The following is an 18553-nucleotide window of genomic DNA, read 5'->3' as shown; positions in this document are numbered from 1 at the left end:
TCAATCAAAAGAAGGCCGATTGGGTGAGCTTCAGCGAATACACCGATCGCTGCTTCAGTGAACTGACACCCCCACAAATGTGCTAGTTGCCGAGAGGAAATTCCGAGTCATCATTATTGCAGCAGCCGCACGCTTTACACCAGCCGGTCGAATATCCAAAATTCCCTGCGGAAGCTAATTTTTTTTATGCGTAATAATCATTAATGTTGGGAGAAAGGTGAAATTTGTGAAAACAATTTAATGCTTTAATGGGGCTGCTGAAATAACTGATTACTTTATGTTTTTGTCAGAAGGAATGGAGCATGTTCTAAACCAAAAAATTACATGTGCTATTTTGAAAAGTGAGTTTCATGTTAGTTTCGTTTGTATCACACGATATGTACAACTCAACATGTGCTAAATTTGACATGTCATAAGACAACTAAATGCCGTGTAATACAGCGGAATTTAAGGCTGGAACACTTGGAGCAATATAACTTAGGTACCTATTGGAGTTTGATGAGAGTCGCTACCTCCACATGCAAATGTGGCTACAACAACAACATATTGTTTTAAAGTTTTAAAAAAACGTGTCTTACGGATAGTGGAATAGATATTTATTTAAAAATACACAATTCAAACTGAGAAATTAAATGGTTAACCAACGCAGATACAATTAAAATTTACAAACAAATTTTATTCTTGATATATATTTAAATTAATTGTAATGTAAAAATAAAATTGCATCAATTAAATTTCCAGTCAACATAAAACGCTTTTGATGCTCATCAATTTGTTGCTTAATTGGCTTTTTATAGTTCATATTGACGACACAAGGCAGGCACTGATATTGTACAGCTAAATGCTTTAATGTGCTATACAAGTGACTCATTTTGTTCCACCACAAAAATGGCGATTCATCCAAGGGGACATACACGTCCGAACGGTAGCGCTTCAAATCTGTTTCAACACTGCTAGCCTCATGGGCTACTGGTTGCTCCACTGGACTTTCCGTTAGATCAAAAAATAATTCCAAATCTATGAATTGAATAGAAATTGAGAATAAAAAATCTGTAAACATAAAGTATCATATCAAAACTCACTTGATTTTTTTGACATTGCTCCCGGTGATGATTTTACGCCGTAATTAACTGGTCTTGGTGAGGGTTTGGTTGGTGAAATGCCTTGCGAGTCGACAATTCGATCAAACTTTTCCGTTAGAATCTGCACACAGGCATTATAATTGTTTATATTTATTAATCGATGAAATCGTGGATCCAGCAATGCCGATATTGTTAAATGTATATCCGAAAGAACTCTAAATATTATATAAAAAAACAAGAACAAATAGTAAACATAATTGTAATTATTATTTTTATATTATTAACTATATAATATTTTCTATAGCTTTTTTATTATTTATTATTCTGAGACCTCCGCGCTATTGAAACTATTGAAGAGTTGATTATAAAAATGGAAACGAAAATATAGTAAACGAAGACTCAGCGGAACGAACCGCTAAAGCTGGTCTTCTTTTATTGAGATTTAATTTATCCCGGAGCCGTCTCCGAGCACTTAATTTTTTTTCAAAAATTTCTTAAACATTTTTTAGTAAAAATTCTTTTTATTTCCTAAACCACTATGCTTTTATAACAAAAATAATTTTCTTAATATTTTATAACCATTAAGTGAAGAAAATTGGATTTTAATGATTTTGGCATAAAATCGCACCTGCTGTCAAAAGTTGTGGGCTTTTAGCCACAGACATAGAAACCATCAGATTCAAGAAGACTTTAAAACTGGTTCCAGAATTTGATTTTTTGAATTATAAAAAATTGCCGATATTCGACAAGACCATATACGACAGGAAAAAATTGTTTTTAACTAATTTCATTCGTCCACTTTACGCCAATCAAAATTTCATTATGATACCTTTTTCCTAACTCGAGCTAGAATTTTTTTTAGACAGTTCTATTCTTGGGTATATTTCTATCCAATCACCGTTAATGACTAATAACCGTAATAACGATAGCGCTCGAACGAATGAGGCTATCCGCAGGAAATTTTTCATAGATACTTCTTATTGAAGTAGGTTGTTGTTGTTGTAGCAGTGTGTTGTACACTGAGGCGGCAGCCCTTGCCGATGAAGGACTCCATCGGGTCAATCCGGTGCGTACAAACGGCTGACATGGGCTTGATTGATGTAAATCGTTGGCTATTGCATATGGGTCATTTTTCCCAGATTGATTTCAGTTTATAGTACTAAAAAAGTTTAAAATACTTAAACATTATTTCGCGCTACAGTTCAGAGTATGGACTTTCAAACGGTTCAAAAATTGAGCTTATTCAAAAAACAGGTGCAAGTTTTTCAGCCCAATTCTGAAAATTCCCTGAGAGTTTATTCCCAATTAATAATTAATTTCTCCCTCGAATAAAATCCTCCTATTCTGATTGAATGGGGAGAGGAAAAATTTGGAAGAGGAAATTTCGAATTTTCGAAAACAGCGGCTTTGCTTCAGCTGTTTTATTTTGGCTAAAAAGTTACTATTATTTTTTGGAAAAAAGAACTCAAAATGGAAAAATAACCAAAAAGAAGTTAAAAGGTTGTTAAAAAAGTCTACAAGCATGTTTAGTGTTGATTTTGTAATGTTTGTTTTATTTTTTGTATTTTGATAGTGCACAATTATGGCCTACAACCTGTCACTAAATTTTCCGTCCGCATCCAACAATGTTGGCTAAAATGTGATGCTTCCAGATTGGTCTGGTGGACGTTGGCGTATTCCCTTGCCAAAAGGAGTATAGGTAGCTGAATCTACCGGATCGTTCTTGGGCAGAACTACTTAAGTGACTCATAAACGCTGTGGTGGTCTGCCTGATACGCTGTTTTATCTGAATACCTACATTTATGCAGCTAGAAATTGAGTATCTAATCGACATTCCGATTGGCGGCCGCTTTTCTTGTTGGTTGGACTAAGGATTTGTTTATATCCTTGTGGCGTGAACGTTGCCAAATGTGGCACCAAGTATTCTTTAGTAGCTGATAGTCTGAAGTGTAATGTAATAAACCGGCAGAAGACTTCTTGCATATCAATGAGAGCTGCCTGATTCTACTTTATGCTCAATATTAAAGGGCCTCTTTTAAGTATAATTTTGCAATATCTCTTTATACGTATGGGTCTAAGGATATTAAAATATGAATCACATATTTTGATACCTATGTATATCCCGTGGCACCTGAATGTACGTTCCGAATTGACCCCATGAAGTCCTTCATCGGCAAGGTCTGTCGCCTCGGTCTACAACACACTGCTCCAACAACAACAACAACATACAAGTGTATATTCATATATCAATTCTAGAATTTTCGTCATTTATTGTCAATAAATCTGAAAAACGTATGCAAACCTTCTGTGGTGGGTACATGACATTTAAGCTAATAGGACTTAACAAAATTTGTCCTTGTTTTGAATGAAAGTGAAGGGAAAAATAATTTCCGTACATAATAAATTGTTCGTAAATAATACAAAGTGGTAAGTTTTTTTTATAAAAGCGATTAAATTCATAATTTGTTTAGGGGAATTTTTCCAAAATTTTATCGTCTCATTCCCCCTTTTATTTCGATTCAAAATACCTACTCTTTCCCCTGGAAGACACTTCCCACTTTCGAAGTTTATTTCGAATAAGGGAAAAGGGTGTAGGGAACAAACTCCCAGGAAATTGTTATTCAGAATAGGGGAAAAGGGAATAGGGAAAAAACTTCCAGGGAATTGATATTCAGAATAGGGCTGTATCATATTTTCATACCCTACACAACTACTGTGGTATAAGAACGAGTCCGTCCGTCAGTCTGTCTGTTCTTTTGTTTGAAAATGGAAGAAATCTTTTAGATTTGGTTATAGCTCCCATATATGTATATGTTCGTCCGATTTATACTAACACTGTCAACTAGACTAGATTCATTTGTCAATGAATTTCATAGAAATCGGTTCAGATTTAGATGCAGCTCCCATGTATTATGTTGCCCCATTTTCACTTCTAGAGCCCTTGCAAGAGCATTTATCAACCGATCTTCTCAAAATTTGGCACAACTATTTCCTGAATAACTCCTAAAGTATGTACGGATTTTGGTCGAAATTCTACATAAAGACAGGATTTTAATAAAATATTTCGAAAACAAAATTGCAGTGCAATTTTTCTTGAGACAACATTTTGATGAATTTCTTTCTAAAACATAAAATTTTAATGAAATTTTTTCTAAACACAAAATTTTAAAGAATTTTTTTAAGCAAAATTTTATTGCAATTTTTTTTAAAGAATTTTTCAATAAAATCATTTTTAAAGATAAATTTTTAAGAAGCAAATTTTTTAAAACAATATTTCAAAGAAATTTTTGAAAACAAAATTTTAATGATGTTTTTCTCAAAAATTTCAATGCAATTTTCTCTAAAGACAAAATTTCAATGCAATTTTCTCTAAAGACAATATTTCAATGAAATTTTTTTCTAAAGACAAAATTGTAATGGCATTTTTTAAAGATTACATTTTAATAAAAAATTTTCCTGAGCCAAATCTTAATAAAAATTTTCTAAAACAACAATTTTATAAAATTTTTTCTTAAGATAAAATTTTAATGACATTTTTTCTAAAGACAAAATTTTATTAAACTTTTTATTGTTGGATTTTTTGTCCTGCTGAAAACAATATAAAGTTTGTTTGTGTTTGTATTTAAAATAGGAAGCAAAACAAAAACCCTTTTTTAAAAAGTTTTAGCCAAGATGTGGTTGCGATAAATGCAATGTGCAGGCTACAGAAATCGCGATTTCGAAGCTAACCAAGCTCCATCATCAGTCTACTTTGCCCCAAAAAAGATTACATGCTTCCATCACTCACTAATTAGTGAGCTGTGCAATGGTAGAATCACCCCTTCCTGAGACGAACATTGGATCATATTAGGGCACCTTCTTCAAGCGCAGTAAGGAAGGCAAACCACCAACCACCAATATCTCTAACTCAAAGAGAACATTAGCAGCACTCACAATGCCAAAAACCTGTTAGCCAGCAATCTTCTCCCAAAGAGTAACTTTTTTAGGTGTGTATTCGCATTTTATCGGAGTGCTTCCCGTTCATTCTTTCTTTTTTTTATTTATTTTGTTCATAAAATAACATTTTTGTTATTGAGGATGAGGGTATATTAATTTCGTCATTCTATTTGTAACACATAGTAATATTTATCTAAGAACCCATAAGGTATATATATTTTCGATCGTCTTGACATTCTGAATTGATTTAGCCATGACCATCCATCTGTCTGTCTGTTTTCCGCCTGGTCGGTTGTTTTATTAGTGTAGGTCAGGTCAGTTGGGATTCATGGGTCCATGTTTTGATATAAACCGAGTTTGGATCTTGACTTATTGAGCCTCTGGAGGGCGCAATTCTTTAGCAATCCGATTTGGCTTAAATCTTGTTTAAAGTGTTTTGCTGTGACATTCAACAGATGTGCAGCCGGTTGTACGTACCGGATTGACCAGATGGAATCCTTCCTCGGCAAGGGCTGATACCTCAGTGTGCAACACACTGCTACAACAAAAACAGTATGCCAAGTATGACCCGAATCAGTTCAAAACCTGATTTTGCTCTCATATAAACCGATCTCCTGATTGTACTTCTTGATCCTCTAAAAGGCGTAATTCTTTTTCCGATTTTGCTGAAATTTTGTACTGTGGCTTCTCCTATGACCACCAATATACGTGCTAGGTATGGCCTAAATCGGTCCAAAACTTAATATAGTTTCAACATAAACCGACCAATCGCCGCTTCAATGAACTGCCACCCCCCTCTGATGTGCTTGTGGCCGAGAGGAAATTCCGAGACATCATCAACGCAGCAGCCGCTCGCTTTATACCAGCCGGTCGAATACCGCAAGTGCGACCCAATTTCCCGGCGCAAGCAGTGGTACTCGCAGACGAGCGTGATGGGATTCGTGCTATGGACCCCGCTAACCCCAGAATCAGCGAGCTGAATCTGGAAATAAACAGGGTAGTCAACGAACATAAGCGGAATTTGTGGCTGGAACACTTGGAGCAATGTAACTTAGACACCGGTGCAGGCAAACTGTGGGCCACTGTTAAGTCTCTCTCGAACCCCGGTAGACGGGACGACAGGACCTCAGTCACTTTTGGCGAGATAACCGTGACTGATCCGAAGAGATGCGCCAGGTTGTTCAACCGTCAATTTATTGTGCATCCCGAGAGAGACAGGGCAAGAAGGAGAGCCATTCGCCGTATTCGTGGTCTCCGAGCCGATGAACAGTCATCACAATTTACCGTGGGCGAAGTTACGAATGTCATCCGTGGCGCCAAATCTTCCAAGGCGTTGGGCCCCGACGGAATCTCCACATTGATGCTGAAGAATCTGGATTTAACTGGAGTTGAGTACCTTACCACTGTCCTTAACCTGTCATTGAACACTCTTATAGTTCCCGATGTCTGAAAAATGGGCAGAGTGATCCCGCTACTGAAGCCTGGTAAAGACCCGAGTTTGGGGGAGTCGTACAGACCGATCTCCCTTCTCTCACCAGTGCCTAAGACGCTTGAGGCATTACTCCTCCCGAGCCTCGTAGGAGAATTTCCATTCGCCGAGCATCAACACGGATTTCGGAGACTGCACAGCACAACAACAGCTTTGCATGCTATCACCACACACATTTGCCGTGGCTTCAATCAACCCAGGCCATGTGATAGGACGGTCCTCGTGGCACTGGACCTATCGAAGGCATTCGACACGGTCAGCCATGCCAAATTATTTGAGGACATCGCCAACATGTCCCTCCAGCCAGGCCTTAAACGTTGGGTCGCGAATTATCTGTGTGGCCGCCAGTCATTTGTGGAATTTAGGGATAAGAAGTCAAAACACCGTAGAGTGAAACAGGGAGTTCCCCAAGGCGGGGTGATATCTCCGGCTCTGTTTAACCTCTACCTATCCTCCATCCCACCTCCTCCAGACGGCATAGAGATCGTATCATATGCGGACGATTGTACGATCATGGCATCAGGCCCCCCACCCATTGATGACATCTGCGATAGGTTGAACGTCTACCTCAACGTGCTTGCCTCATATTTCGCTGCAAGAAATCTGAAGATATCCGCCACCAAATCTTCAGCCACACTGTTCACTACAAATGCGCGTGAGGTGAATACTGAGCTGACTGTGATGGTCGATGGAGAAATGATTCCGACCATCAAGTGTCCCAAAATACTTGGCGTCACATTTGACAGCTCCTACACTTTCTCCCCACATGCCACAGCAATCTGCAATAAAGTCAAAAGTAGAAACAAGGTCCTCAAATCACTCGCTGGCAGCACTTGGGGTGCAGACAAAAAAACCTTGTTGACCACGTACAAAGCAATTGGCCGGTCTGTGGTAAGTTATGCAGCGCCAGTGTGGTCACGTCAACTTTGTGACACGCAGTGGAATAATATTCAGATCTGTCAGAATGCCGCCCTCCGAACTGCGACGGGCTGTCTACTCAGTTCTCATGTGGACCACTTCCATCAAGAGACAAAGATCCTACCAGTGCGAAGACATAACTACATGCTGTTTAAGCAATAACTTTTGGGCTGTTATCGCAGAAAACATCCAAATCATCATCTTGTGGATAGATACCCACCGCCCAGAAGCCTTAAGGTAGATCTACACGATCTAGAGCGTGAGGTCCAGCGCTACAAGAGAGAACCTCTAGATCAAGCGGGTCTGAACAACATTCATGCAGATACGGTAGCAGACGCGTTAATTGGCTACTGGGTGAATGTAGTCCTTGGAGAACGACCACCACCCATTGCACCCGAAGAAATCGACCTCCCCCGGCAAACCAGAGTGGTTCTGGCTCAATTACGTTCCGGCAGACGCAGCCGCCTCAATTCCCACAGAGCTAGGATTGATGCCGACGTGCAAGATGTATGTCCCGATTGTAACCAGGGACCGCACCATACACGTCACCTGTTTAACTGCCCGGCCAGACCCACTCGACTCAGACCCAGATCCCTGTGGACGCACCCCATCCTAGTCGCGGAGTTCCTGGGTCTTGACACTCAACAGAATCAAGCAGACAAAAGATAGTACACAATAAACTGCTACAAAAACAACAACAACAACATAAACCGACTTCCCGATTTTATTTCTCGAACCCCTATGGTGCAAAATTTTGCACAATGACTTCAATGACAAACAAGTATGGCCCGTTTCGGTCTAGAACCTGATATAGCTCCAATATCATAGCAATTCGTATCCATTATCCTTTGTCTGTCTAAAAAGAGATACCGTGCAAATAACTTGACAAATGCAATTTGTGGTGGGGGGTATATGCACTCAGTATTTGTGTAAGAGCCGGTGCCTCCCGGCCTCTCACGGAGACTCTCTGCTCGATACCGCTGATTGTCCGCGACTGCCGTTGCAGCTTCTCCGTATGAAGCATTCCACTATCCGCAACCTTGTGGACGCGCCCTGTAACTCGGAGCTAAGCTTCTCGTGACAGCAATGAATATCACACAGATCGGACCTTAATGTCCCAGCCTGTGTTGCGCTCACAGCTATCCCGTGCCGGGACAATGATTTTAGTCGCCAGAAGATGCTGTTGAAGCATTCAATAACCATGTTTTGGAGGTGTATCAACCGGGAGAGGCCAATTTGGTTTAAGTGCATGCAAAAGTGCATAAATCGTATTGGAGGATACTTTGAAAAACAATAAAACCACTTTTGATGATAAAAAAATACTATTTTCATTATAGTTCTAGAAATGTGTTGTACAAGATATACATGTACATAGCCCAATATATAATTATATCTAAGGCCAGATATAGTTATATTTAGCATATCTTTTTGGATATAATTAATTACAGCAGATATAATTATATATAGTCCCACATCTAATTTTAAGTACAACCAGATACAATTATATAGCATCAGATATAATTATATATAGTTGTATAATTGGTTAATTGGTTAATTAGATCCAAAACTAGAATTAAGAGAAAAATCATATAGAATTATGTCTTACAGAAATGTATCTTAAATGTTAGTCCCTCGAATTTTGGTTTAAAAAAAATTTAAATAATTTTTTGTTCAGAACGATCTCAAAATTTTTTTTTTTCGAAAAAACTACTTTGCAATTAATTCTTTTAAGAAAATTATATTAAAAATAAATCACTAAAAACATCCACAATCTTTCTCATTAAATGACAGCATTTCGGGTTAACCAAGTTTATTGACGGTAGTCGTCTGGCCTTCACCGCCAAATCCACTGCCGTTTAATTTCCCCTTACTCCGTTATGGCCCGGCACTCAAACGATGCGGATTTTGCCATTCTCATTAATCTCCTTTTTACACTGCAAGACTGTTCGTGACCTTACCGTCTTGGTTGTTATTCCCCTTATGGCAATTTTACTGTCGGTAAAGATGTTCACACTCGACGTCCTCACGTTAGCACCACACCACTTAACGCATTCCGTGATAGCCCGGATCTCCGCCTGCAGGACCGTATTATGTCTAGTCTAAAACAGATCTCAGTCCCTGGGTTCTCAATGTAAACCCCCAGGCCCACTCTGTGTAACATTATCTTCCAGATGGCAATACTAGGGTTCCGTCAATCCAAGACCGCGCCGATTGCAGCAGTGCCTCGCACTTGACTTCAAGGTTTATCTCAGGTATCCGGTTGGAAACCTCTTCCCTTCCTTCCAACAAACAAAAGACCAGCTTACCAATCTGATGCACGTATATGACTTTTCACTTTACTTTGAGAGCGAAGACATCATTCAAGACTCGTACACGAAGAGGAACAAATCAACACACATCAATATACTCAGAAAGCTAAGACAACTATACTTTGAGGAGCAAAACATCGAGAGCAACAGAGAGTGGTTTGTAAATAAAACCAACACGACTATACCAACCAATGTTGAGTGGTTACTTTCTTTAGGTCCTAAATATTCTCTTCCAACGACAAAAGAGACGTTCCCGCTATACAAAGTAATAGCTGAGGGAGAAGATTGTTTCCAAACATGGGAGGAGATACAAGAAAACTCACGCATAAAATTAGTAACATTACCGCATGCAAAAAACAAAGCCAAGTAGACGTGATAAGCTTGAGCTTGATGCACTGGGAGAAGCAAGGCACTTCTTAAAGGAAAACAAGGATATTTTGATACTATGCGCAGGCAAAGGAGGAAAAACTGTAGCAATGGAAAAGGATGACTACGACACGAAGATGAGATCGATTTTAGGATATATATGCTCCTATCGGCGACTAAAAAGGGACCCAACTTCAGGGGTTCAGGTCAAAAAATAAAATAAATTCGTGGAAAAATTATTCAACCTTAATATTTTGACCTTGGTTGAAAAAAAACAGACTCACAAGCCGAGTGGCTACGTCACCTAGGATATATGGACTACCGAAAATCCCCAAAGCAGGAATCCCCCTAAGACCTATCTGCTCCTCCATGAATTCTCCCACATATGGATTATCTAAATATTTGACTAACATATTAAACAACGAGACAACGGATTCACAGTATAACATTAAGGATGGAATCCAGTTTAGGGTCAACGATCAAACTATCGACAATACGGAGATACTCGTTTCATTTGATGTTATCTCCCTATTTCCAAGCGTACCAGTAAATTTGGTGATTAGGCTAATAAAAGAAAAATGGACTACCGTGGAAATGTATACTAAGATCCCAATGGATATATTCATAGAGATGCTTACATTTTGCATAAAGGACTCCAGGTATTTTACATACATTGACAAGATATATGAGCAAAGAAAATGCACGCCAATGGGATCCCCAGTGACTCCGATTATTGCAGACATCATAATGGAGGAATTGCTAAATGTGACAATGAAGAAATTAACCAAAAAACAAAGACTTTTGACAAATATGTAGACGATATTTTTGTGATTAAAAAAACAGAAATTGAAAATACACTCCGAGAACTGAATTCATTTGACAAACAAATCCAAAGGCGAGATATTGGCGCCTTCAAATAACCAATGGCCATCATGTTCCTGCGGCGATCGGTCGTATACGCCGGAACGAGGTTGCTCACCCATAAAAGCTTTACGAGGATCCCCACCTCTACATGCAAATTTGGCTACAACAAAAACAATATTTTTTATTTCTAATTTTATATGCCTTTTTGGCCTTGAAAAATAGTTTTGAGATAGGCCCAAAAATTGGCAAAAATTTGTCTTTAGAGAATTTTTCACTGAAGTTAAGTCTTTAGGGGAAAAAAGTAATTAAATGTAGTTATAGATAAAAATTTATCTTTAGGAATAAATTTATAAACATTTTGTTTGAGAAAAAGTTAAATTAAAATATTGTTTTAAGAAAAAACTTAATGGAATTTGGACTTTAAAAAATAATTTCGAGGAGGGTCCGGTCCTGGCTGAATTTTTGTCTTTAGAAAAAATTTAATTACAATTTTGTTTTTAGTAAGAATTTCATTACAATTTTGTTCTAAAGGATATAGCTCCTGTATACAAAGTTCGGCCGATTTGGACTAATATTGCAATGTGGTCATTTGTTACCCGATTTTATCGAAATTTGTCAAGAAGCATTTTCTCTTGACTCTCGAATTTATTGATGAATCTCATAGAAATCGGTTCGGATTTAGATGTAGCGCCCATATATATTTTGGGTAATTTGCAATAATTTTGTCATTTGTCAATCGTAGTTATTATGGTTTGAAAAATTAGTTTATTGACTTTGATTTGATACGGATTGTTTAATATCCCATCTGAAAACTTCCACCGATGCAAATCAAAATTTGGTTAGAATTCCCACTTTGTACTTAGAAGATACTTAGAGGAAGTTTGCCCTGTTCTTTAGTGAAATGTTCATGGGCAAATATGCATTTGCAAAAATGTAAAAAAATTTTATTAAGAAATGTTATAAAATGTTAATGAACTAGGTACAAAAAGTTTCCTTGAAAAGGAGTTTCTTTATGATGTTTTTACTCATTAGTTGAATTGCTAATTTTTAAAGCGGACGCAATAACTAAGACTATGGACATCCCCATTATTTTTTTTCTCTTACGTAATCATATATTTAAATAATACCAAATAATTATTTATTAATTGAATATGTCATTTTTAAATTACTTACAGCTTATCCAAGGTTGTACTAATTGTGTCTTTGATGGTTGCAGCAAAATTATCATCTCCATCAACTAACATAAGTTTCTTAGATAGAACTTTCGAAGTAATAGGCGACAGCATGCTACTCAATGGAATTTCTTCTCCTCTAAGTGTATCCACAGTTACCTAAAAGTTAAAACAACAACCAATTTGAATATAATTTGCACATTATCTGCTTGAAACTTACCGCTAATGTGCTCAAAATATCGTAAACAATCTTTGACGAAGCAACTAAAGCTTCAACGTCCTCGGGCCAAGATAAAGTTTCCGAAAAAAACTTAAGTAGTTCGTAATAAGTCCATGGAAAATCACTACATATTTGAGGGATCTCCACACCCTATTGAAATAAACAGAAAAAATGTATATTCAAAAACAATTGTTGTCTTGTCATACGCACCTTTGAACTTATTTCCAAATGGTAGCGCATTAAAGTGTCTTTAATTTCTTCTATTATGGATGCGACGCCTGGCAATTCCATAACATTTTTAATGCAATGGTTTACAATAGTATCGTATGATAATATTATTGGTATGTCTGCAATGAAATTAGTAGTGAATATTTGTATGTAACGTTCTCATTTATTTAACATTCTTACTTACTCTTTTCACTTAGAAAATGTTTAAGATATTCATCATAGTCACAATTCACGATTGCTGCCGTACAATTGTTTAAATTAAAATCTTCGAAAATCGTATCGATGACCGTGAATTTATTATATTCAATTGTGCAATAAATTTGATTCACCAAGTTATAATCAGGAGCTTCAGTGGCGTAATTGAAGTAGATTGACAAAAAATGTTTCTGTTCTACATTTTCCCATATTTCAAAACCCAACGAAAAGGGCTTGATTTGGGAGTGAACCTTAATTTGGTCTGCCAGAGTTGTCTGTTTATCGCTATGTACTTCTTTAAGGTAGGTTTCAACCTGAAAATATAAAGGATAATTCAAATTATTTGTTGGGATTTTCTATATCTTCTCCAATATAAAATCGAAAGGGTTGTTGTTTGTTTGTTAGTTTGTGGCGTATAGACTCAAAACCGACAAAACCAATTTTCCTGCAAATTTTACACCTTGGCAGTTTGAATCTCCGATCAAAATAAGGTTCTTCATTTTTGGACATCCGAAGAGATGCGAACCCTACTTCTTCTTACAGTAAACAAACACCCCAGATCTCGGAATTGGATGAACCATATTAAGCGAAACTTTGGCAGAGACAATGTTTTTTTTTTTTCACACCATTACGTTTATAATTCAAATAATCAAACGTTCAGTCAAATAAAATAATTTTGCACTTTCAAGTTTTTTTACATGTTAGGCCGAAGGTCATTAATTACAATTTTAGTTTGTTTCTCTTTCGAGTCGAGCCCAATGATTGGAGATTTTCTTTGCGAATGGAAAAGGAAAACCAGAGATAGCAACACACACCAACCACTATGGACGCGTTCCGTTTTTGGTTAGAACACTTTTCAACCAAATTAAATTTTACTAATAATTAAAGAAGAAATTGTGTAGCGCATCTTACAAATACAGTTTCATTTTAATTTTCTTGTATCTCCAAACCAGTTTGTATCTATTGTTCCCAAAAATCACCAATTACAAGTTAATTTCCCCAAAAAATATTCCCAAAGAATTTTGATTGGTTTTTGGTTTTGTATAAAAGTACAAAATGTTGTTGTTGTTGTAGCAGTGTTCTACCTTTCGTCTGATTATCCAGGAACTTCACGACAAAATTGGGGTGCGTCCAGAGAGATCTTGGTCTGAGACGTGTGGGTCTGGCTGGACAGACAGATAATGTGTGGTCCCTTGTCACAATCGGGGCATAAATCCAGCACGTTGGCATCAATCCTTGCTCTATAGGAATTGAGGTGGCTGCATCTGCCGGATCGTAATTGAGCCAGAACTACTCTGATTTGCCGGGGGAGATCAATATCTTCAGGTGCAATGAGAGGCGGTCGTTCTCCAAGGATTACATTTACCGGTAGCTGTTCACCGCATCTACTACCATGTCTGCATGAAAGTTGTCTAGGCCCGCTTGATACGACGCTTGATCTAGAGGTTCTCTCTTATAGCGCTGGACCCCCCGCTCTAGATCATATATATCTACTTTAAGGCTTCTGAGCGGTGAATATCTATCCACAATATTATGATTTGGATGGTCTCTGCATGTAGTTATGTCTTCGCACTGGTAGGAACTTTACTCTCCTGACGGAGGTGGTCCACGTGATAACTGAGGAGACAGCCAGTCGCATTTCGAAAAGCGATATTCTGACAGACCTGAATATTAAGGTGGAGTTACATACTATGCGCATGTATTAAAAATTCAACTCTGCAAATAAATTCCCCAAAAGCGACACGCAAAAGTTAAAGAATTTTAAACTTTTCACCCCTACTCGGGCCCTTTCCAGTCTTCAGTACCGGGATCACTCTGCCCATCTTCAAACATCGAGTGTTCAAAGACAGTTTGAGAGCAGTCGTAAGGTACTCGACTCCAGGTTGATCCAGATTCTTCAGTATCAGTGTAGAGATTCCGTCGGGGCCTGAAGACTTGGATGAATTGGCGTCACGGATGACCCTTGTTACTTCGTCCACGGTAAATTGTGATGGCTGTTCTTCGACTCGGAGTCCACGGATGCGACGCATGGCTCTAGCCCTGCCGCTCGCGCGATGGACAATAAATTGACGGTTGAACAACATGGCACACCTCTTCGGATGTGTCACGGTTATGTCGCCAAAAGTGACTGATGCCCTCTCGTACCGTTTCGACAGACTTAACAGCTTGCCTGAACCGGTACATAAGTTACATTACTACTTGTGTTCCAGCCATAAATTCCGTTTATGTTCATTGACTACCATGTGATTTTCCAAATTTTTTTTTAGTTTATATAAGAATTCAGTTCTTGGACAAAAATATGACCCTTGTAAAAAAGTTGAAAATTCGGTACAAATTTGAGATAAAATTTTATCTAATTGTATTATCTGAAGGCAGATATAGTTGGATCTGACCATATTAATTTTTTTTAGTCATATTATTTTTTACTGACGCATATTTTGAGGCCACCGTAGCGCAGAGGTTAGCATGTCCGCCTATGACGCTGAACGCCTGGGTTCGAATCCTGACGAGACCATCAGAAAAAATGTTCGGCTGTGGTTTTCCCCTCCTAATGTTGGCAACATCAAGATGTGTTGCACTGCGGCACGCCTTTCGGACTCGGCTATAAAAAGGAGGCCCCTCATCATTGAGCTTAAACTTGAATCGGACTGCACTCATTGATATGTGAGAAGTTTGCCCTGTTCCTTAGTGGAATGTTCATGGGCAAAATTTTCAATTTGCATATTTGGTAGAACCGAAAAAATCTAGTCTAGTATTACTTACTTTAATTGGCCATTACAGAGAATGTATTCCTCCGGCCGAAAGTAGAAAATATGTACATGCCCCTCGATCTTCTGCACTTCCTCATTTTCTTCTATAGTTGCCTTCAAAAGACATCTTTGCTGTTGGCTCTTCATCCATTCTGACAACATGACCTAGCCAACGCAACCGTTTTCAGTAATTAACCTACCAAAAATTGAAGTCAGCCTACTAAACTTCCAAGAGAATAAAAAATTACTAATTTTGGTAGGAACCTAGCAAAAATGCCAACACTGCCAAGGTCATATTCTGCGCAATCCCAAATACAAACTCGCAAAGTATAATGTCGGTAAATGTTCCAGCAAGTACTGTTAGAGGAAGAAAATATACATCCTGGGTTGACAACTTCTAATCATGGACGGCAGACTTTTGCAAGAAATAGATATACCTTTGCTGAAGTGATGCAAAAAATATAACAGATTTTAAAGAATGACTACATATTTGTAATTTGAAAATCGAATTAGCATATAAAGAAAAGTCCTTCATCAGCGAGGGCTGCCTCAGTGTACAACACACTGCTAAAACAACATGAAATGTGCTCAACTGTACTTACCTTTTTGAGAGCCGGCACTGAAACATTGCCGCAAAGGGAACGAATAAACTTTGTCATTCCTTCATCGTACAATGACTCAATGTTCCGCATGTCGTTCACAACTAAATTGGCTAAAGCTTCCAGCATCTGGTACTCATCAATACCCAACTCATGTTCAATGTTTCCTGCGGTGCTGGTTGTAATGCAAAACTTCCGCTCATTGCGATTATTTACTGTCAATAGATCAGAACACGACGTCTTGATATCATTGGCATTTGAAACTTCGATTTTTGTAAAATGATTACTATCAATAACATCATCGTCGTCATAAGTCATCGGCACCACCGATTCATAAAGAATGGATTGTTCATCGTGTTCATCGTTAGCAGCTGATTCGTTTGATATAGTGCTGTGCAATGTCGGCGGGGAATATTCCATTTTAATTTTTGGTTTCTTTGGTTCACGCTTCACCTTGGAAATTAGCTTGGTTGATGTTGGCTTTCGTGGCGGCACTCGGATGCCATTTTCCTGCACCAACAAATCAAACATTTCCTTGTGGCGGTACTGCAAGTGTGCCCGTAGATTGGTGGTATTGCCATGATTGGTTAATACCTTATGGCAAAGGGTGCAGACTATGCTTTGCTTTGTTATAATGCAGTCGTCTTCACTCGTGGGAAATCCAAAGTGACGCCAATATACACTTTTCATTTTGGGACTGTGCAATTTGGCGAATTTCAAAGAAGAAATATGAGGGGAAGTTACACTATCCTGCAAGGGGTCCGACATGTTCACAATTGTTTTTTAACTGAGAAGTAAGTATGTTGTTATTTTGTATTTGAAATCAATAATTCCTTATTGATAATTTTTTCGCGTCATCGACTTTATCTATATCGAATTATTATCGGGGAAACAATTCGTAGCAGTTGTGAATAGAAGAAACGGCGGTAAGAAATGATTGTGAGCGCAGACGTATCAGATAAATTCGCTGACCAAGGTAGTTCTATAGAGGTAGTACAATACCAACAAGAGAAATTTATGTCAAACAAATGCAACTCTGATTAACAAATACCTTATATGGAGTTTACACGAAACATCATGATGCGTAATAATTACGCATATTCGCGAACTCAAAAATTTGTGCAAATTCGCAAACAAATCTACTAACAGTTGTTCGCGTCCATTACCCATTGATCGGATTTTCTCGCTTAGTTTGTATTAAGAGAAAAATGCTATCCCGGTTTAGCTAAGCGGCCAAGGCGGATTTAAAAGGTGGTCTTACGCAAACAGCTGTAAACAGCAGGCCAGGTTTGTTGGTATTAAGGTGACAGATTTTTGTTTGCATTCTCTTTGTTGTTATCTTCTTTCTCGCATATTCTCTGCTCATGTACGCACGTGTATACCCATACGCACATAAAATTCACTGTGTGTGTTGGTAAAACGTCTACCAGCTTGATGACAAGATGGCGTATGGCAATTGTTTCGTCATGCTATGGGGCTAATTTTATCGCCGTTTATGAAAATATATCGTGTCATCATTCAATTTGAAGGACAGACTAAAAGAGGAAGAAAGCGCCATATCTATTTACCGATTAAAGCTGGAGTTACATACCACGCGAAGTACTTATGTGTGCTGAAGCAAACAGATGCGCCCACATGCGTTTTTTGGTTGAGTTACATACCATGCTTCACACGAATTTTAAAAACCGACTTATTTATGTAATTTTCAAAGTTAATTTCAATGAAAATGGTTTATAATGAGGTTCAATATTCAACCCTAAAAAATTTCTCTAATTTACGGACTGCAAAACAAATGTTGAATAAAAACATTCGAATCATATGTTTTGCGTCTTGAAACGCGTTTAAAGTTGAGAGTTAGTTGACTTATTCCGTCAAATGTGTGTGTACATTTGTTGTATAACTCACACAATACAAACCAACCATTTTTAATTTTTCCTCCTAAACAGGCATATTTCAGTATCCTCTGGGTTAACATTGAGACCTCTGGGTCTAACCCAGTCATATGCCATATGTAAGACCCTTTTCGGCCCTTCTGCATAGCTGGTTCAGCTCCTTGCCCCTTAGAAGTATCATCTGCGTATTAAATGGGCTTAAATCCCTCCTCAGTCATCATTCGTAATAAGTCATTTATGGTGGTCACACATAGGAGTGGCAATAATATGCCCCCTGTGGCGAGCCTTGTGCCATTTTTTTCCTTATATTTATGTCATGGGACACAATTTATCCACCTGTTCCTTAGCATATGGTTTATCCAGTCTCTAAGGACCGGGTTCACACGGTAACGATTAACGATTGGATCAATGTGTCGGTCCGCACATTGTTAAAAGCACCCACGACGTCAATACATACCGCCAGTGTGTACGTTATGGCATTGAAGGATTCTTCTATTTTATGCACAATCTCGTGCAGGGCAGTGTCCATGGAC

At 38.1% G+C, this 18553-nt stretch overlaps 1 protein-coding gene across 1 annotated transcript; it reads right to left on the bottom strand.

Moving 5' to 3' along the window:
* Nucleotides 1-574: 574 nt before the first annotated feature.
* Nucleotides 575-17064, bottom strand: LOC106088744 (uncharacterized). Its single transcript, XM_013254411.2, has 7 exons — nucleotides 16132-17064; nucleotides 12769-13093; nucleotides 12567-12703; nucleotides 12357-12506; nucleotides 12138-12295; nucleotides 1083-1297; nucleotides 575-1017 (listed from the first exon to the last, which is right to left on the bottom strand). Exons 1-7 carry the CDS (start codon nucleotides 16894-16896, stop codon nucleotides 698-700), a joined length of 2070 nt encoding a protein of 689 aa, XP_013109865.1. The 5' UTR covers nucleotides 16897-17064; the 3' UTR covers nucleotides 575-697.
* Between the last annotated feature and the right edge of the window lie 1489 nt (nucleotides 17065-18553).

The sequence above is a fragment of the Stomoxys calcitrans genome, chromosome 3, assembly GCF_963082655.1.
Source record: "Stomoxys calcitrans chromosome 3, idStoCalc2.1, whole genome shotgun sequence".
Taxonomy (NCBI): domain Eukaryota; kingdom Metazoa; phylum Arthropoda; class Insecta; order Diptera; family Muscidae; genus Stomoxys; species Stomoxys calcitrans.
The sequence above is the reverse complement of the archived record's forward strand: the minus strand, read 5'-3'. Positions and strand labels throughout refer to the sequence as shown.

What these genes read in the sequence shown, in the direction of transcription:
- LOC106088744 (XM_013254411.2), bottom strand. Translation starts at nt 16,896, where the DNA reads ATGTCGGACCCCTTGCAGGATAGTGTAACTTCCCCTCATATTTCTTCT. An exon ending in ACATTTTCTAAGTGAAAAGA is followed by an intron (nt 12,704 to 12,768) that starts GTAAGTAAGAAT and finishes ATTTCATTGCAG; the next exon opens with ACATACCAATAATATTATCA. An exon ending in AGTACAACCTTGGATAAGCT is followed by an intron (nt 1,298 to 12,137) that starts GTAAGTAATTTA and finishes TATAATATTTAG; the next exon opens with AGTTCTTTCGGATATACATT.